Source organism: Spermophilus citellus, assembly GCF_964194105.1.
Source record: "Spermophilus citellus genome assembly, chromosome: 9".
Taxonomy (NCBI): Eukaryota; Metazoa; Chordata; class Mammalia; order Rodentia; family Sciuridae; genus Spermophilus; species Spermophilus citellus.
This window is the reverse complement of record NC_138191.1, coordinates 131,329,973-131,350,048: the sequence shown is the minus strand read 5'-3', so window position 1 is coordinate 131,350,048 and position 20,076 is coordinate 131,329,973. Positions and strand designations below refer to the sequence as shown.

The 20,076-nt window shown below is 48.3% G+C and overlaps 1 protein-coding gene across 5 annotated transcripts in view; it reads left to right on the top strand.

The window, feature by feature from the left end:
• The first annotated feature begins 19 nt into the window (after positions 1–19).
• CLCN6 (chloride voltage-gated channel 6) overlaps positions 20–20,076 on the top strand; it is a 31,679-nt gene continuing 11,622 nt past the window's right edge. For 3 of the 5 annotated variants that reach the window (XM_081309003.1, XM_081309007.1, XM_081309006.1), the window contains exons 1-13: positions 20–150; positions 1,226–1,285; positions 8,057–8,122; positions 8,479–8,544; positions 10,403–10,469; positions 11,922–12,028; positions 12,939–13,065; positions 13,837–13,904; positions 15,001–15,059; positions 16,204–16,336; positions 16,891–17,004; positions 17,263–17,429; positions 18,004–18,130. In XM_081309003.1, coding sequence (XP_081165129.1) covers positions 64–150; positions 1,226–1,285; positions 8,057–8,122; positions 8,479–8,544; positions 10,403–10,469; positions 11,922–12,028; positions 12,939–13,065; positions 13,837–13,904; positions 15,001–15,059; positions 16,204–16,336; positions 16,891–17,004; positions 17,263–17,429; positions 18,004–18,130 — 1,248 coding nt within the window. In that variant the 5' untranslated portion in view covers positions 20–63. Of the gene's footprint in view, positions 151–661; positions 836–1,045; positions 1,147–1,225; positions 1,286–8,056; positions 8,123–8,478; positions 8,545–10,402; positions 10,470–11,921; positions 12,029–12,938; positions 13,066–13,836; positions 13,905–15,000; positions 15,060–16,203; positions 16,337–16,890; positions 17,005–17,262; positions 17,430–18,003; positions 18,131–20,076 lie in introns of all 5 variants that reach the window. The other 2 variants (XM_081309004.1, XM_081309005.1) reach the window with 2 other exon arrangements.

Here is a 20,076-nt window from a genome sequence, read left to right as displayed (position 1 = left end):
GGCGTGGATCCTGGGTGGGAGGGGGATTGGCAGAGTGGTCCGGAGTGGCAGCGAAGGAGGAAGATGGCGGGGTGCAGGGGGTCCCTGTGCTGCTGCTGCAGGTGGTGCTGCTGCTGCGGAGAGCGTGAGACCCGCACTCCCGAGGAGCTGGTAAGAAGCGGACGGGGCCGGGCTGGGGAGGGGGCGGTTGCTAAGGGATGGCGAGAGGCGTTGCCGGGGGTGGGGCCGAGCCGAAATGGGCCCGCAGGTGGCAGCGGGTGGGGCCTAGGGACCGCAGCCTGGGCTCGGGAAGCATCTGCCCTGCTTAACGTGCAGAGCTTTTCTCATAACCCCTCTTTGGAATCTGAAGGAGAATCCAGGCCAACTCCAATTATCTCATGTGTATTTTCTTTTATTGTCATCTGAAAGTATTTTTTAATGAAACAGGCCTGTTCAGAATGAGCCCCTTCCACAGGACTTTGTGCGCATCATACAGCCGGTTTAGTTTCTCCAGCCCTTTTTTATTCTATCTCACCCTTTCTGGGTCACTGTAGATCCAGATTCCCCCTGCAAAACAACCAGGTGAAACTTGAGTTGTTGTGTCCCCAGAGTTGACAGATTACTTTTAACATTTTTCCAATTGTAGTATCCTGGCTACTTGGAGAGGTCCTTCTGATTTCAGGTTCAGCGCATTGTCAGATGGACCCTGAATCCTCCGCCCCCACCTCTAAACTGGCAGTGGACATCTTTGAGGTGTCCTAAAAATGCCAGTGGTTATTTGGAGAATGTATCAATAGAAATGAAGAACTCAGCTGGATGACTAGATCTCCACCCACATGACTCCTCATCCTAAAAGGTTTTTTTGAGTTCTTGTTCCACTTTAATGGTGGCTCCAGCTGATTTAGAACTAGCAACCGATCAGATTTCAGTAAATATTTCTGCCTCCTCCTCCTCCTCCTCCTCCTCTCTTTTTTTTTTTTTTTTTTTTTTTTTGTACCAGAGATTGAACTCAGGGGCACTCCCCCACTGAGCCACATCCCCAGCCCTTTTTTTGTATTTTATTTAGAGACAGGGTCTCGCTGAGTTGCTTAGCTCCTCGCTGTTACTGAGGCTGGTGTTGAACTCCCGATCCTCCTATCTCAGCCTCCCAAACCTCTGGGATTACAGGTGCGCCATGGTGCCCAGCTTGCTTCCTTCCACTCTTAACCACTAAAAAGGTCTCCCTAATGTGGATCTGTTTTTCTAGACCATCCTTGGAGAGACACAGGAAGAGGAGGATGAGATCCTTCCAAGGAAAGACTATGAGGTGAGATTCTTAGATTCTGTGTTGGGTAACTAAAGTAGTGAGTGGGCTGCTTACTTCAGACCAAAGTGATGATTCTAACCTGAGATGCTTTTTGACCTTCTGTCTTAGGGAGTGAGTGGGTAAGAAATGATGTCCTTCTGGGAAAGGGGCTATTTAACAATGCCTTTTTTCACCTTAACCCCCAATATCTTGTGTCTGTGCTTTTGTGGACCTATAGTACCTTTACCCAGAGTATGCATTTGCCTTTAAACTGCCTTTACAACCTACAGAGACCCATAGCCAAAGCTTCTTGCAATGTACACTCATAACAGGCTTGTGTTCATACCCTGTTAAGGAATCCTTGCTTCTCTTCTGAGAGAACTTAGTTTTCAAATGATAGTTTCTTGCCCAAGCAGTTTCTCTCTGAAATGTTCTTGATTATAGTTTCCAGTTTCATGTATGGGATTCTTATGAGTATGTATTTTTTGTAAGGTCATGCAGCTAGAGTGAAATTGACTTTTTATCATTTAATCAGTTCATGATGAGTTTTCATATGAATTTTGAAATGACAAAAGCAAACTATGATTGTGTAGAAAATCCTTAAACAATTTACAAAAAGAAGATAAAATCCTAATTCTAATAATATGCTATCTTAGCCTGTTCTCCCCAGCCCAACTTGATAACAGTTTTTGTACTGCTGCTTTTCTATAATATCTTTTTAAATAGGGAAACAATTTTTTATTGCCGTGATTTATTTAATCCATCTTTGGTTTTCCCACCTTCTCTATAATGAACTGCATGGTGGGGAACGTCTGTCTTTTCTTGCCCATCCTTAGCTGCTCCCTAGGGATCACTTCTGAGAAATGAAATTAATCATGTGTGTTTTCAGCACTTTTTAAAATGTCATGTAGACTAAAGATCCCATATGTGAGGACAATAACATACTTGACTACTTTAAATACTGCACATTTGCTATAGAGTGTAAACATTAGGATTTGTAGTATGGCACAGAATTTTGTAAACATTTATTATAGAGAATTTCAAACATGCACAAAAATGGCCAGGACTGTGTATCGAAGACCCTGTCCTCGCACACAGCTTCAACAGCCATCAGCTCAAGCTTAACCTTGTTTGATCTCTGTTTTCTCCACTTCTCCCTTCCCATATTATTTTGAAGGAAATTCTATACATCATATCACATCACCTGAAAATAATTTGTGTATCTCCAGAGGATAAGGACTTTTTTAAAAAAGCATAATGCAATTATTCCATCTAAAAGATGGTATCAAATATCCAGTATATGAATTTCCCAGTTTTCATATGATAGTTATATGTATTTTTCTGTTTGAAACAGGTTCCAAATAAGGTTCTCAAATTACATTTGTTTGAAATCTTTTAAGTCCCTTTCTTTCTTCTTTTTTTTTTTTCTTTTTTTGTGTGAGATGCTCTTTGACCTTCTGTCCTAGGGAGTGAGTGGGTAAGAAATGATGTCCTTCTGGGAAAGGGGCACACGTATGATGTCCTTCTGGGAAAGGGGCACACATGCAGGAGATCAAGGCCAGGGCCTTGTGCATCCTAGGCAAGCCCTCTACCTCTGAGCTATATCCCCAGCCCTCTTAAGTCTCTTTTCATTTATGCTTTCTTCCTTTACATTTTTTCCCCCTTGAAATTTGTTTTACAATATCATTAGGACTCTGGAATTTTCTGCCCTCTAGATTTTGCCTGTTGTGCCACCATGGTACAGTTTAATACTCAACTCTGATAGGACAATTTTTAATGAATCCAAAAGCACTGTATCCACTGGTGTATTTCCTCATACTTCTTAAGTATTTAGTTCCTTGTATGTAGTTGAGATTTTTGAGAAATCACCAGAAGACGCTCCATGTTGTGCTGTCACCTTGCCCTCTTGCTGAGCCCCTCAAACATCGAAGACGTCTTACTGCCTTCTCCCACATCTGGGAGCCGGGCCAACCTCCTCCACCCACCCTGCCTTTTCTGAGGCTCTATCTCTCTTTCCACTAGACTGCACTTGTGTTTGTGATGCGCTCGCCCTGAGTGGAGGTGCCAGCATGCGAATGCCATGGGTAGATGTTCTTTTGTGTGGATTATTAGTGTTTCCCAGTTAGCTGTCTCTGTACATGAGCTTCCTGAGAGCATTTGCTTTGTGTAAGAGCAAATTCACTTAGACACTTAATCAGGAAAGTGCTCAGATTTTACTTCAGGGTCAACTAGAAACCTTGTGTTCAAGGTCTTTCTAGAGTGTACTCTTTTCCCTTCTGCTTTGGGGGAGCTTGTAATGTGTACTTGACTCTTTTGTTTGTAAATTGGGTGTCTTATAAGATGTTAAGAATCCCATTTTGGGGCTGGGGATGTGGCCCAAGCGGTAGCGCTCGCCTGGCATGTGTGCGGCCTGGGTTCGATCCTCAGCACTACATACCAACAAAGATGTTGTGTCCGCCGAGAACTAAAAAATAAATATTAAAAATTCTCTCTCTCTCTCTCTCTCTCTCTCTCTCTCCCCCCCCTCTTTAAAAAAAAAATCCCATTTTGACATCCATTCTTTTTTTTTTTTTTTAAAGAGAGAGTGAGAGAGAGAGAGAGAGAATTTTGATATTTATTTTTTAGTATTTGGCGGACACAACATCTTTGTTTGTATGTGGTGCTGAGGATCGCACCCGGGCCGCACGCACGCCAGGCGAGCGCGCTACCTCTTGAGCCACATCCCCAGCCCTTGACATCCATTCTCATGGGTGGTTTGATAATAATTTCCTGTCATGAATGGTGCTATTTTCTGTTTTCATGCAGGTCATTGAGTCTGTCTTGCTCTTCTGAGTTAGAAAAAGGCTCTTTTCAGAGCAGGTTTGGATGTCACTGCCTCCTCCTCTCAGACATGGCCATGGCCCTCGCTCAGGCCTGCTGAAGGTGCTTTTGTGTGAGACGAAAGTAGCCCTTCCCGATTGGATTTGGGCTGCATCTCAGCCCCACTTGTTCCTGTGGTTGGGTATTGTTTTGCTCATAGCCATCAGCAGTAGCCCTACAGGATACCTACAAAAATTTTATTAATAAAAGTTGTTAGTTTCTCAAACCAATGAACAACACATATAGCAGAAATAAAAGGATGTTACTTGTAGCAAAGGAGAAGGAAGATCTGGTTTTACTAGATCATATATTCCACTGATACATATTTACAGTGTCACACGCAACTAATTTATTTTTAAAAGAGAAAAGATACTGGTGTTCTGGGCTACAGTTGCTTCTAAATGCTCTTTTCGGCATTGGGCTATAATACACTATGTACAATACATCCATTTAAAATATGTAATTCCATTGTTTTTTCTCAGTATTTTCGGAGTTGGGCAGCTATCCCCACAGTCTATTTTAGAGTGTTTTCATCACTCCAGAAAGAAACCCTGGATCCATTTATTGGTTGGGGCCTATTCTCCTTGCTTCCAACTCTCCAATCACTAATCCACTTTCTGTCGTAAAAGGGTGGCCTATTCTGAACAAAGAAAGCCCTTGTAAATGCTCATGGAGTCTTAGTGTAGCAGCGGAAGACCCTGCTCTTTTCCTGCTGGAGGTTTGATATCCCGAGTCTGAGAAATATACTGGTGGTAGACAATGAGTGGGAGACCAGGTGTGCAGATGTATTAAGTGTCCGGGCATCGCAGGAGAGTGAGTGTCAGTTACCCTGTGAGTCCGGGAGAGGAGAGGGGGTGTAGATGTTTCAGAGAAAAAGCCAGTGGTTTTTAGGGGAGGTGTATGAGCCCAAAGATGAGGCAGTAGCCTGGGACAGAGTTTGTCTGGGCTCTGTGCGGTGTCCACTCTGGTCTTCTTCCTGTCGTGTGAGTGAGACTTCAGCAGTCTCCCCCACTGGTGAGATATCCAGAAGGAACTGACAGCGTTTGACAGTCACCCAGAGAATCTAGCCTTTAGGTAGCTAAGGGAGAGTTCAGAGGAGGTGCTTTTCAGCACTGCTGCTCATTCCACTCCACAAACGCTCTCCGGTCGGTCAAAGTCCAAAGTGGCCCCAACACATTCTTAGATAAACCTATTAAGCAAATAATTAATTGACCAATCAATTCTAAATTTGGGTATAAAGATGAGATTTTAAAAAACATAGTGCTCTTCCCTTTACTCAGACCCAACTCAACACATACATTTGTTTGTTTGTTTATTGTGCTGAGGATTGAAGCCAGCTGTTGAGGCATGCTAGGCAAGTGCTCCATCACTGGGCATTACCCCAGCGCTTTTCATTTTATTTGAGACAGGGCCTTGCTAAGTTGCCCAGGCTGGCCTTGAATTTGTGATTGTCGTGTCTCAGACTCCTGCCTGGCTGGGATGTAAGTACCAGACTTCAGCACACATTTCTGACACCATATGCGTGTGGGTTGTTTCCCCGCACACCAAGCGAGTAAAAATTGTCCAGCAGACACCTGCTCCAGGGTGTCCTCTAAGTCTGTTCTGGCTCTGTCTCCCTGGATAGAGATGGCACCAGACACAGGCTGGAGGCGCCCAAAGACTACCTCCTCCAGATGCTGGTGTTAAGTAGTAAGTCTCGCCACTCCTTCCTTGAGTTTGATTAATTTGCCAGAACTGCTCACAAAAGTCAGGGAAACACTGTTTATTTGCTACTCACCAGCTTATTAATAAAGGATATAACAAAGGGTCCAGATGAACAGCAGATGGAGAAGATGTGCAGCGTAAGGCCGGGGGGGAAGGGCGGTGGGGCTCCTGTGCTCTGGGTGAGCCGCAGCAGTCAGGAAGCTCCCTGGGCCCAGTGGAGGCTGCATCACGCAGGCGGACTGACCACATCAGTGGCCGCTGGTGACCAGCATAACCTCCAGTCCCTCAGCTCCCTGGAGACTGGTGGGGGGGGGTCGCAGTTCCTACCTTTTAATCACAGCTCACCCTTTCCAGTGCTCGGCCTCGTCCTAAAGCCACCTAGGGCCGCAGCCACCCTTTCATCAACATGCAAAAGACACTTTGCACTCGGAGATGCCAGGGGTTTTAGGTCCTGGATGCTAGTAACAGAACGAAGACCACATATTTACTTGACGGTGTCACGGAAGGATGTTCCCATTATAAGTTTTCTGTTTGTTCCTAAAATGTGATGTCACATGGTTGATTTGTAGAAAGAAGAAGAAAAAGTTGTGTTTTTTTTTTTAAATATAAAAGAACACCATATGAGATGTGAGAATTCCAAATGATACCGAAATGTGAATATTTAAAATGTCATCTTACAGATGTTTTCCAAGATGTTTTGCATTATTTATGCTGACATATAAATCCTAATTTTGTCTATCAAAATGGGATTATATTATACATTTTCTTCTACCTCTTGCTTTATTTTTATTTTTTATTGCTGCTTGCTTTATTTGCTTAATAAGTTTTGGATATTTCCCATATCTGTCTTATGGAGTTACTATAAGTATTTAATTGTTATATAGTTTTCTTCATTTAGATGTATGATAATTAATTAACCAGTCACCTGTTGCTACTCCAGAGCTCTTATAAAAAAGGAATTTGGACTTACTCCAGATAGTCATATACATGGAATAAATCATCACACATCATACCTGCGTTTGGCTGACTCAAGAGTATTGCCTGGGGGCTGTGGCTGGGGCTCAGCAGTAGTGCCCTTGCCTAGAACGTGTGAGGCACTGATTCTCAGCATCACATATAAATAAATAAAATAAAAGTCTATCAGCAACTAAAAAAATAAAAATAAAGAATTAAGGGCTGGGGTTGTGGCTCAGTGGCAGAGCGCTTGCCTTGCACATGTGAGGCACTGGGTTTGATCATCAGCACCACATAAAAATGAATAACAAAGATATTGCATCCATCTAAAAAAAAAAAAAAAAAAGAGTATTGCCTGGTACTGTGGCCACTAGGCCAGTATCCAGCTTGTTCATTTGCTGATGTGGCTGCAGGAACAGGTAATGGGCAGGAGAGAGCACATGGCAGACTATTTTTCTTTGTTGACAAACTGCTGCCACTTTTATAAGACATAAAAACAAAATAATTTCTTCTGAATTGTTTCTTGGAATGTTCGAGGCTCACCTGCAGATCGTGTCTGTAGAGCGTGGCTTCAGGAACACTGCCTTGGATGTAGAAGCTGTAGCTGGCCTGAATCTGTGCCTCTTCTGAACATGAACTGGAATTTCCTTCTAAAAATAGTCTCCCTGTCAATTTGTCTTATGACCAACCTCATTTTCATAGAAACTACTTGTAAAATATGATTAAAAAGGATTGACTTTTTGGAGTAACTTGATTCTGGTTAATTGAAGCTTTTGTTCACATCACATGGAGACAATGGGGCAAGGCTGGTGAGTGCTGAGGTCCTTATTTCATAGAAACTGAAAGATTAGAAGTACGTGACTCCAGGGCTGGGATTGTGGCTCAGTGGCAGAGCGCTTGCCTCACATGTGTGAGGCACTGGGTTCGATCCTCAGCACCACATAAAAATAAGTAAGTAAAATAAATGTACTGTTGTTCACGAAAACTAAAAAAAAAAAAAAAGTTAAAAAAAAAGAAGAAGAACGTGCCTCCGGATTCCTCCAGAGCGTGAAGCGTTAACCTGGAGCAGCGCTGCCCAATCCTCCTGCACCTGCAGAGCTCCTGAAAGCACAGGTTGAGCACAAGTCTGGGGTCTGAGGTCCTGTGTTGCCACAGGACAGCCCTCCTGCCCACCCTTGGGTCACATAATGGGAACCTGAAGTTTTATCCCTCTTTAGGTCTTGGTAATTCTTCCTACTTGGATGTGACTTTCTTGTTCGCATGTCCTTCTTCCAGAGTTTGGACTATGACCGTTGCATCAATGACCCTTACTTGGAGGTTTTGGAGACGATGGATAATAAGGTGAGTCCCATGGTTCTTGGTCTCTTGGGACCAAGTGGGTCTTTGGACAATTTGCTTTTTCTTCCAAATGCTCCAGGAAACGTCTTTACCCCTAGTCTTTTGACTTTTTCATGAGATATTGGCATTTGATTCTCTAACCTTCCTGGTGCCAGCTAGCGTACTCACAGCCAGGGCACCTGGCCCAGCCCCTAGGGGCCGTCAGTCTTGCATCATGAAGCAGCTGAGATGCCAGGCCTCCCCTCACATGCTCGCTGTATCCCTGGAGTTGAGTCCGGAACTGGTTGGTCAAGGTGTGTTCCTTTCCCGCTGGCAGTGTGATCCTGTAACAGGGAATCATTCTTTTTCCACGTAAACAGAAAGGCCGAAGGTACGAAGCAGTGAAGTGGATGATGGTGTTCGCCATTGGAGTCTGCACTGGTCTGGTAAGCAGCAGGCCGGGGGCAGGTGATGGGCAGAGGGGTGGGCGGGTCACAGGAAAGGCCTGGCCTGGCTACTGACTTCTTTCATTTGTTACTGTAGCGGTTGTCATGATAACCAAGCCTGCTTTTTTTTTTTTTTTTTTTTTAAATAATAATGTTGCCCAGGTTTTCCTGCTTCGCTTGCTATTGCATTGTGAAATGAAAGTGAAACTTACACAACTCAGGGCTCTTTAAGCACTCAAAGGTTTGGCCAAAACATCCCTTTTATGATATGATTACAGGGCCTAGCCTCTAGTCTACTTGATAAGCTGGACGGCATACCTGTGGTGGGTAGTAGGTGACCTAGCAGGTGGAGCCAGCACCACGCTGTGGGTGCTGAGGTCATGCTGCCCTGCGCTTCTCCCCGCACATGGATGATCTGGTCTGGAGAGTAGAGCTGGCAGTTGTGGGTGGAGGTACTCCTCAGTGAACTTGGTTCCTGGGCTCCGCATGTTCACAGGCAGACCAGACAAGGACAGTGGGAAGCCTTGCCAAAGACTGCAGACCCGCCAAAGGTCTGGGACCGGAACTGCTGACTTAACGTTGGCAAATCTGGAAAAGAGAAGTCAGAAATGTCAGCAGCCAGCCAAAAAGACACACGTCAGATCTTGGTTTTTCATGAGTGCAGTGTGAGCAGGGGTGTGCCTGGGCCTGAGCAGCAGCCTGTTTATCTCCTTTCTCTAGAATTGGCCACAAGTCTCGTGCCTAACTCTCCATGATAGACCTGTGAAGCGTAAACCTGTATTGAATAGAATACAGCTCCAAGGACTACCACAGTTTCTATTTTCATGACACTCATCAGATTTTTACTGTAGTAAATTCGCAGGGAACATCTAGGTAAGACTAATGGTATTCAGAACCCTCTTTGCTAACATTCTGCTGGACACCATCATGGGGGAAACGCGGGTTGATTGGTCTTATTGAGGTCCAAGTGTCTGTTTTGCTGTATGCATTTCTGGGTCTAGATCTCCCAGTAATAAGCTCAGTCATTAGCCATAGAGTTACTCTTCTTTCTGCTCCTTTAATACAAACTCCTTTGAACTTTCAGTTGTCACTACTGGCAGCTTCTCCTCACACTCTTAGATGCTGGGAAGGCAGACTTTATAAAGTAGCACCCAGCAGTTGTGGCTCTGGCTCTTCTCCTTTGATCTGTCACCGCTTCCTACTCCAGTATTCATAAGCTTCCAGGCATTGACTTTAGGGAAGGCCAGAGTTGCAGGCGCGGAGCCTTTGATCCTGTCTCCACACCATCAGGCTTTCTGAGTCTCCTTTAAGCAATGCGAGTAGAATAATGGAGCTGAGGTTGTTTCCTCTACTCAGGTAACCAGGGGCTGTAGGATAGTTCTCAGTCAAAAGAATGGCCAAAGAAAGAGAAAATGCTGATAACAAACTTGCAGAAACTTTATATGCCCAAGAAAATGTTTTCTTTTAAAGTAGCATTCTCAGCCTCCTGCCTACCCAGCCAAGCAGCCCCAGACATTTTGGCCATTCCTCTTTTGAAACTGCCTTTGGAAAGAGCTGAGGGGTCCCCACACAGCTCAGTGTTACTACTCATTAACCTTGGGGTGTCTTCCTGGCTCTCCCATCTTTTTCTGTGTCCTTTCTCCACTTTGTTTTGCTCTGCTTCTCTCCACTTAGCTGCACCCCTTCTCTATTCTCTGCTGGGGCAGTGGGGCCAGGCTGGGGCAGAGCTGTCCTCAGAGCCAGAGTGACTGACCAAGTGCAGTTGTACCTTGCTGGTGCTGACTTGATCAGCCACATCCATGCAGTGAGGGAAGGCGCTACCCCAGGAAGAGTCTGACCGTGTCACTGCTCTCTGCAGGTGGGTCTCCTTGTGGACTTTTTTGTCCGACTCTTCACCCAGCTCAAGTTCGGAGTGGTTCAGACGTGTATCCTTTACGTGGTTCCTGATTCTTCCAGACTTCAGTGGTCCCCCAGCTGCCTCCTTACCTAGAAATGGGCCAGACAGTAAACACAACATTTGAAGGGCCCTTACCAGCCATTCAGCTCTAAGGTTTTAAGTGTCATCAAGGGACCAAAGGGGAAAAAGACTTCAGTAGATATACTACATATTTGTGATTAGTTAAACACCAGTGTCACAAATATGGCTGTTCTCCCCAGTTTGTAAATTCAGTGTTTCCATCAAAATTCCAGTGGTAGAGTGCTTGCCTAGCATGTGTGAGGCACTGGGTTTGATCCTCAGCACCACATAAAAAATCAGTGAATATATATTGTGTTCATCAACAACTAAAAAAATACTTTAAAAAATTCCAACAGAATCTATTATGGAACTCAAAAACTCTCTTTCTAAAGTTGAATAGAAGAATAAAGGGCCAAAAGTAATTGAGATGGTTTTGAACAACAGACTGGTGGGTTTGCCCTACTAGATGTCAAGACTTAGAAAATTTAAGATGTAGTAATTGAAACAGTGTCATATTGACGCAGTAATACCCAGTTAGACCAATGGGGAAAATAATAGAGGAGCAGGAACTGGCCCATTCATTGAGAAATCTGATGAATGACGGTTAATTTAGCAATCAGTGAGAGAGTGAGGGATTATTTAATAAAAGATGCTAGGACTTTAGCTGTCCCTATGGAAAAGTATAAAATTAGATTCCTCCTCATACCGTAAATAAAGCTCAATTCCAGATGGATTGAAGATGTAAATAAGCAAAACAAAACTGTGTAAGAGACAAGATGATGTCAAGAGGGAATAATTTCTTAAAACTCTAGAAGGCACAGGCTGTTAGGGTCAAGTTTACTGATCTTTTCCTATCAGAGTAAAATTCCTGGGCGGGGGCTGTGGCTCAGCGGTAGAGCACTCACCTAGCACGTGTGAGGCCCTGGGTTTGATAAAAAGACAGACCTAAAACCCAGAAACAGCAATGAAACCCTATAAATACAGTAAGAAAGTCCAAGCCTGGAAGACATTTTCTAGGCATCGAAGGGGCAGATAGTCTCTAGACTAGACAGACCACCAGCAGCTTACTAAGAAAAACCCCAAGGTGCAGTAGAAACTGGGCGGGGAATGAGGAGCGACCGTTGTCAGAGGAGGAAACCTAGATGGCTGGTGAGCCCAAGGAATAGACAGGAAGGTGCCCAGTCTCCTGCCTCAGAAGTTCCTCTCCTAGACCAGCACCTGGACATGTCCAGGGTGGTCTGCTGCTGTGCGACAATAGGAAGGGGGTCACCAGGTGTGAGCATGGAAGACAGCAGTGTGTTCACAGGATGTCACCTCATGCAGAAGTTAACACAATGACCCAGGTGGTGTTCCCAAATGTCACCCCTGGAGGACAGGAAGGTGTGTGCCAGAATGCGTGCTCCTTGACTGGCCCCTGCAGCGGTGGAGGAGTACAGCCAGAAGGGCTACCTCGCCCTGTCCCTCCTGGAGCTCCTGGGCTTTAACCTGACCTTCGTCTTCTTGGCGAGCCTCCTTGTCCTCATCGAGGTGAGCTGCTTTGGGAATGGCCCCTTTGTCCTCGAGGTGTTCAGTTCTGAGCCTGTTTGCTTCATCTCCGTTCCCAGCACATCGGGACACTGCACAGCATAGCTGGTAGGTCCCTGCACAAGGGTCCTCTTGGTCACTTATGCAGGAAGTTAGGGCTTAAGTCTCTGGTGAGAAAAGAGGAAAAATCTAGATAAGATGACAGTTCCAACCTTGGCGGCACATTGGCATCAATGGGAGAGCTTTTTAAAAATGCATACATCAGAACCTCTGGAAGTGGGCTCTGCTTTGGTTGTTGAAAGACTCCCAGGTGCTGCAGACTCACGGGACTTAAGGGAACTTGTCATAAATGCAGATGCTCATTTGGGTGCCTGTGATCCCAGTGACTGGGGAGGCTTAGGCAGGAGGATCTCAAGTTCAAAGCCAGCATCGGCAACTTAGCAAGGCTCTGAGCAACATAGTAAGACCCCGTCTCAAAATAAAAAATAAAAAGGGCTGGGGATGTGGCTTAGTGGTTAAGAATCCCTGGGTTTAATCCCCGGTAACAAAAAAAAAAAAAAAAAAAAAAAAGCAAATGCTCCTGTTCTCCTTAAGACCTACGGAGTTGGGAATCTAGGCGAGGTGAGCACTGATGGTTGAGAAGCCTGTTGCTACTGGTTAGCTGAAGAAGCAGTGGATTTTAAATTTATGGGTGTGTGGGCTGGGGATGTGGCTCAAGCGGTAGTGCGCTCGCCTGGCATGCGTGCGGCCCGGGTTCGATCCTCAGCACCACATACAAAGATGTTGTGCCTGCCGAAAACTAAAAAAAAAATAAATATTAAAAAAAATTCTCTCTCTCTCTCTCTCTCTCTCTCTCTCTCACTCTCTCTTTAAAAAAAAAAAAATTATGGGTGTGCCTCTTGTCCCCCACCAGCCAGTGGCAGCGGGTTCTGGGATACCTGAGATCAAATGCTACTTGAATGGCGTGAAGGTGCCAGGAATCGTCCGGCTCCGAACTCTGCTCTGTAAAGTCTTTGGAGTGCTGTTCAGTGTGGCTGGAGGTGAGGAGGGCATTTCTGCTTTCCTCTTCAAGTGTAATTGGCAAAGATGACTAGACTCGTAAATTCATTTGGTTTGGACTGAAGGGCCTGTTCCTAATCAAGATGTCTGCGCTTTCTGTGGATGGTTAAGTGTGGACACTGTTAGGTCTGCGACCTTTCAGCCTTATCTGACAGATGCACCATTCTGTTTTGAAAAAGAATGACCATCTAGTTGTATGTGGAGTTGTTTTTATAAAAATCAGCAAGCTTTTTGTGTAAATGTACAGATAGGTTTTGTGAGCTGTGAGGCAAAATTGAGGATATAGTGTAAGTACTTGTGTAACTGATGAGAATGTCTCCATTTAAGAATATAAAGGGGCTGGGGCTGGGGCTCAGTGACAGAGTGCTTGCCGGCATGCTGGGTTCCATCCTCAGCACCATAGAAAAATAAAATAAAGGTTATTGTGTCCACCCACAACTAAAACAAATATTTAAAAAAAAAAAGAATATAAAAGCCATTCTCAGCTTTCAAATTGTGCAGGGAGGCAGAGAGTAGGTCTGGGCCCACAGGCCACGGTTTGCTGAACCCATATTTGGAATGTAAAGAGCAAGACTTTGAACGGAGCTTGGGCCCAGGGAGTGGCTCTGGTGGTGCTGGCCTAGTATGTGCAAGGCCCTGGGTGTGATCCCCGTGGGAATGCTCATTTCCCCTTTCTAGTAAGAGAGAGAAAGGGTTATGTAGCAGAGGTCTCCTCTGTGCTGACTAATGATCTTCTTTGTCACTGTTCCCAGGGCTCTTTGTGGGGAAGGAAGGCCCTATGATCCACAGCGGGGCCGTGGTGGGAGCTGGCCTCCCTCAGGTAAGGGTCGGTGGGCTTCCTGGATAGGCTCAGCGCCGTGCCTCTGGTTGGCTTTGGAAAAAGCCATTGGAATCACCCTAATGTGACCTGGAACCTGGTGCCATTTGGGGTTAAGAAAAACGAGGTGTCCCGTCTCCCAGCAGAGCATGTGACTTAGACCTCAGAGTTTGGACGGTGCCCTGCCGCCTCCTAGGAGAGAGCCGGGACCTGGAGGGAAACTAGGAGAGGCAACTGCAAGCCACCTGGCCCCTCCGGGCCAGTGCCAAGCGCCTACTTGAGGGCAGCCCGGCAGCTTGCCTCTGTGTCCCCGCAAGAGGGGCTGGGCGTGTCGGCCGTGGTGGCCTCGGGCCCAGCTCTGAGGAGTCCACTAGTGCAGCACAGGGGTGGCTGCCAGCGACGTGTGGCATGTGCTGGACCCCTGTGCACCAGCCCCCCTGTGCCTCCAGCCACTGCGTATTTCCTTGTTATTCCCGCCCTTAGAGGAAACACGGGCTTAGGCCGAGGGGCCAGCTCAGGACTCAGACTCGCCATTCTCAAGGGCAGCTCCACATTCCTGGGCTGCGGCTGAGAAGTCTCGATTCCTGGGGGCTGCGCCTCGGGACCTCGCCCTCCCTGCTCTGAGAGCTCAGGGCCCTGTGGGTGAATCTTTGAGGCAAAAGAGGGAAGATTCTCTCTCAGGCTCATCTTTTCATCTCTCTCGCTCCTGCCTCGAGAGCCGGGTCCCTAGAAATGAGCTGAGGAGGAGGCCAGGGGGCGCGGGCGCTGGTGTGAGGATTGTGGAGCGACTAGGGATGGGCCCTCGGCCTTCCCTTGCTGGCGTCCTGTGCAGGACTCACTTCTTCTCAGGGCACTTTCGGTTCCTCCCAGTCTTTTAGCTCAGCTTTTTGACTTTCTGACTCCGCACAGGGGGCTTTCTGAAGGGCCTAGAAACTTTGAGGCAGGAAAACTAAGCTGCTCCCAAGTGAGGTAACTTCCTTCTTTGGACACTTCCTTCTTGGAACACACCTGCCCAGGTGTGCTCAGGCCAAGGGCCTCCTGGATCCCTGCAGCGACGGTGCCCGTGGGTCCCTCTCTGACTCACCTTCTCTTGTTTTAGTTTCAGAGCATCTCCTTACGGAAGATCCAGTTTAACTTCCCCTATTTCCGAAGCGACAGGTATGGAGATGGCAGGAATTCATTTGTTTTGTTTTGTTGTTCACCACCCTGGGGTTGAGCCAGGGCACTGTGCATGCTAGGTGAGCTCCAGCTCCAGCCTCAGAATCCTTTTTATGAAAGAACAAAATTGTTGGGGGCAGGGGTGGAACTTGGGCTTGGCACATGGAGGCCTACGTGGGAGTTCATGTTAATGACCTGCCCGTCAGACCCAACTCAACGCCTGCTGTAGCCTGGCTCGGTTACTTGTGCCAGGCAGGCTGCACGTGAAACCCAACTGTCAGAATAGACCAGGGGGCTTTGCATTTTTTTCTGAAAATAAGAAACAAAAGGACTGAACTAGTATTGTGGGTTTGGTCTGCCATGCCACCCGGCCTAGAGGCATCTCAGCCAATGAAGATGGTTCACGATTGAAAACCCAACCAAGGAAGGGCACAGGCGGGCATGTATTCAAGATGTCACATATTCCCAGTGAGTTACTGACCAGGCATGATGGCACATGCCTGTAGTCCCAGTTTGTCAGGGGGTTGAGGCAGGAGGATTGCTTGAGCCCAGGATTTCAAGGCCCGCATAGGCAACACAGGAAAGAAGAGGTGAAATTAAGCTTCTGCTGCCTTCCTGAGTTGTAAGCTGTCCTTCTGGGGAGACTGTCCTGCTGTGGATCGTGCCACCCACCTGCACACCTCGGAGGGCCTTGGAATCAGGAGCCCGTGCTCCGCACACAGACCACCTTCTCCTCATGGTACATCCAGTCGTCCACCTGCTCCGCACACGTGGCCCGCGAGGCTGGGCTATTCTGTGGTGCTGTGGTTTTCTGGAATGAAGCTTTGGGGGGAAGGTGGCTCAGCGCTGGCAGCCTTTGCTCCCTGAACTGGGCTGCGACTCGAGTTTGTGGAACACACAGATGTCGGCAGCTCCTGTTCCCAGGTGGAGGGGCGCTGCCCTGAGGGAAGTCTGACGCAGGGAGTGCTCGTCTCACAGGTGAACTGCAGCCAGAGACCTGCCCTTCCCACAGTCCTGGCTGGTGGTGGCCAAGGAAGGTGGACATGAGGGAAATGAGAGGAAGCGTTCACAGATGGGCAGGAAGAGTGCTTTGGGCCTGTGGGCTCTTTCTTGAATAAAACATCTCTCTCTCTTCTCTCCTCAGAGACAAGCGAGACTTTGTGTCAGCAGGGGCGGCTGCTGGGGTCGCTGCAGCTTTCGGGGCCCCGATTGGGGGCACCTTGTTCAGCCTGGAGGAGGGCTCGTCCTTCTGGAACCAGGGGCTCACATGGAAAGTGGTGAGGAGGCTGTCCCTGAAATCCCCACCCAGGCCCAAGCACGCCCCATCACGCTGGGCCTCAGTACCGGCTTTGGATGGGCTGAGCGTCGTCTGTTGCAGCAGCCATGACCTCCAAACTGGGCTCTTGCACCTCCCTTGTCAGTACTTCCCACCCCCGAACAGCCCACATCAGATGCTGCTAACCCTCCTCACGAGCCCCTGACCCTGCAGGGGAAATGGTGGTTACATGAAGCTGGAGGTCTCGGGCATCACTTGAGCCCATCTCCTGCTGCAGGTAGAGTGTTCGTCCCCCGTGTCTACCTTCCCTGTTGGCCCAGGACCTGCTCCCAGGAGGCTCTAAACACATGGTCTCCCACAATAGGCTGGCCGAGTGACAAGGTCTTAGAACCCAATTTTGATTGTTCCGCCTTGAAGTGGACAGTGGTTTGCAGCTCCCTGGGTGCAGCCCAGGTTTTGAGGTCCCTGTTAGCACCCTGGGTTTCAGGAGGAACCATCGGGGAGAAAGCAGGACCTGGCGCCATTGAGTTCCTGGTTTTTGTCCCTGTTCCCTAGCTCTTCTGTTCCATGTCTGCCACCTTCACCCTCAACTTCTTTCGTTCTGGGATTCAGTTTGGAAGTTGGGGTTCCTTCCAGCTTCCTGGATTGCTGAACTTTGGCGAGTTTAAGGTAGGTCTTGTCCTTGCTCCCAGGGTTTCTTACTGGACCCATGAAACATGCTCTTAAGTAAAGGACCAGAGAGAAGGACGGCTTTAGCAGGGCCACCTCGCCCCTGAGCCTCTGGGCACACTTGTGCCCGCCGCGCATATGCTTCAGCTGGCTCTGCTGTTAGGAGGCCGGCGGCTGGCTCTGCTCTGTCTCCTCCTCTCCCCTCCTGTTCTCATGGCTGCTCTGCTTTCTCTCTCCCTCCCTCTCCCCTTCTCTCAGTGCTCTGACTCTGATAAAAAATGTCATCTCTGGACAGCTATGGACCTGGGTTTCTTCGTCGTGATGGGGGTCATCGGGGGCCTTCTGGGGGCCACGTTCAACTGCCTGAACAAGAGGCTTGCCAAGTACCGCATGCGAAATGTGCACCCAAAACCCAAGCTGGTCAGGTATCTGCAGTTGCCACCCCGTCACGGCTCCCTGAGCTCTTGTGGGCCGGGCACTGTCCTAGGGGAACGTCACATGCCCACACCCTGCTCCCGCAGCAGCTTTGGTTCCTCAGCTAAGACCGAGAATGTGAACAAGGTCGTGAACCTACCCTCTCCTCAGGCCAGACGGCTGTGTCTGGGCTTAGTTATTTCCAGGGTGCTCACTGACTCCACCCTCTCCTGACCCATCACTAGCACACAGGACACAAGTCAGCAGGGTCAGTGTGGCCCTGCTGAGGGGCTGGTTGTCACGAGATGCTCTTGCCTCAGGACTTAGCATGGAAAACTGTTTAGTTCTTCAAAGAGAGGGGATGGTCGACAACCCACTGTCTCGAACACCCACTTTTTGTGTACAATTTGCTCGCGTGTCTGGAATAAACTTGACATGCGCGTGTGTGCGCTCGCATGCATGTGTGGATGGTCCAGGGCTGCTGTGCATTTCCTCTGGAGACAGCGGGGAGGGTGGGCGGGTGTAGGGTGGGCTCTGCAGGCCAGGCTGTTTACTGTATTGTGACAGCAGTGCTCTGCCTCCTAGGGTCTTGGAGAGCCTCTTGGTGTCCCTGGTGACCACCGTGGTGGTGTTTGTGGCCTCGATGGTGTTAGGAGAATGCCGACAGATGTCCTCTTCGAGTCAAGTGGGTAACGGCTCATTCCAGCTCCAGGTAACCAGTGCTCCTGCTGCCTTGGTCCTGTGTACACAGAGGAGAACGGAGAAACATGCCTGTTCAGAGCTCACGGTGTGGAGGCTGGCCGCTCGATACCTGTGGCAGGTCTCTGGGAGACATGGGAATGTCGTCTTACCTGAGAGAGGTTGTGCGCCAGACGCCTCTGTCCTCACCTGCGCCAGTGACCCTGGAGGCCACAGAGGGAGCTGCTCTCTAGGACACAAGGGCAGGAGGCTGGCTGTGCAGCCTCCAGAGCCCCCCACACACTGCTCCTCTCCATGCCTGCAGGGACCCCATCCAGGGCCTCCTCCCCACTACCTCACTCTCATGGTTATGAGTCCTTCTGGCATAGGGACAGAGGGGTGTCTGTCAGAGTGAACCATGATCCTAACTCTTTTTGAGGGGGTGGTACTAGGGATTGAACTCAGGGGCACTCAATCACTGAGCTCCATCCCCAGCCCTATTTTGTGTTTTATTTAGAGACAGGGTCTCACTGAGTTGCTTAGCACTTCACTTTTGCAGAGGCTGGCTTTGAACTTGCAGTCCTCCTGCCTCAGCCTCTGGAGCCTCTCAAGCCTCTGGAGGCTTGTGCGATCCCAGCTCTTCTAGCTCCTCGGGTCCTGCTGGGTTGGGTTCACTCACTGGCATGTCCCTTCCTGTGTTTCCCTTTTCCCTCCTTGAGGGATGGTGTTTTCCAGAACCCTTCCCTGAGGAGTTGGGCGGGGCCTGTACTCTTCCCCTGCTTTTGGTCCACTCTAGTGGGTCTGGGAGCAGCCACGTGTCTGGCCTCTGTGCTGGACCCTGGTGAGCCTGCTCTTCACTCCACCTTCTCGTTGCTCCCAAGCAGCCACTCAGAGATCTCTCAGAGCCCCTCAGGTCCCTGGTTTCAGATGGGGGTGCCTGGGAGTTTCCCCTGGAACAGTCCATGAAGGCCAACAAACCAAGGCCCCTGGGCCACAACTGACCCTTGGAACTGCTTGTCTGTGCAGCCCCAGGTTAAGGGTAAGAAAAGAAGAAGGTGCCACAGAGACTGCATGTGACCTGCAGAGTGTAAAACGCTGGACCTTATGGAGACACTGGCTGGCTCCTGTCACTAGTTAACCCCAGGGCTGCCTCATTTCCCGACAGTGGTTTCCAAAATGTGGTTCTGTAACATTGATATATGATTCAAAAATAAGAGAGCATAGTAATCAAATGGGCTAACCAGAATTAAATAAGTTTCTTTAAGCCATTATGTCCCATCATCCTATATATAGGGCACCTATAAAAACTTAAATTGAGCAATTGTATAGGTGTCTTATTAAAATCTACAGGTTTTCATAGGTCGTATGTGTAAGATGATGGGACATCATAGGACATACAGGACTTCTTAGGGCCTGTGGCATTCTAACAAGTGTTGTGGAAGCTCAGCACTGTAACTGTGTGCCAGATGTTCTACACCATTTTCTAAGCCTGATCACGTCCTCACCACTACCATGCTGATAATATCCTCCCCATTTCACAGACGGGAAAACTGAGGCCATATGAGGTTTTGACTTTGGCTAGTAACACGTAACATGAGAGTAGTTAACATTCCCTTGCTATGGATGAGGAAGGTGAAGTTTCACAAAATGAAATACCTTCCTAAGGTCACTGGAGTGGCAGAGTTACTCAGAGGCGTCTGGTTTGGAGTCTGCCCTGCTTAGCAGGCGCGCTGGTTTCTAAGAAGTGCTGTGGTGCTTCTCAGTGCAGTTGATCACAGAACTTTCTCCGGAAAGCCTTCAGGACCCATGTTCCTCCAGACACAACTTGGGAAGCCCTGCATGTGTCACTTGTAAGCTGTCGGCTTGTCCACTGTGTGCTGTGCTCTGCTGCCATGGTGGGCTCTGCAGGCATTTCTCCTATGCCAGGATCTGCCAGTAGGAGGCGCTGTGCTCTTCCTCCTGCAGCCTGCCTCCAGCGGT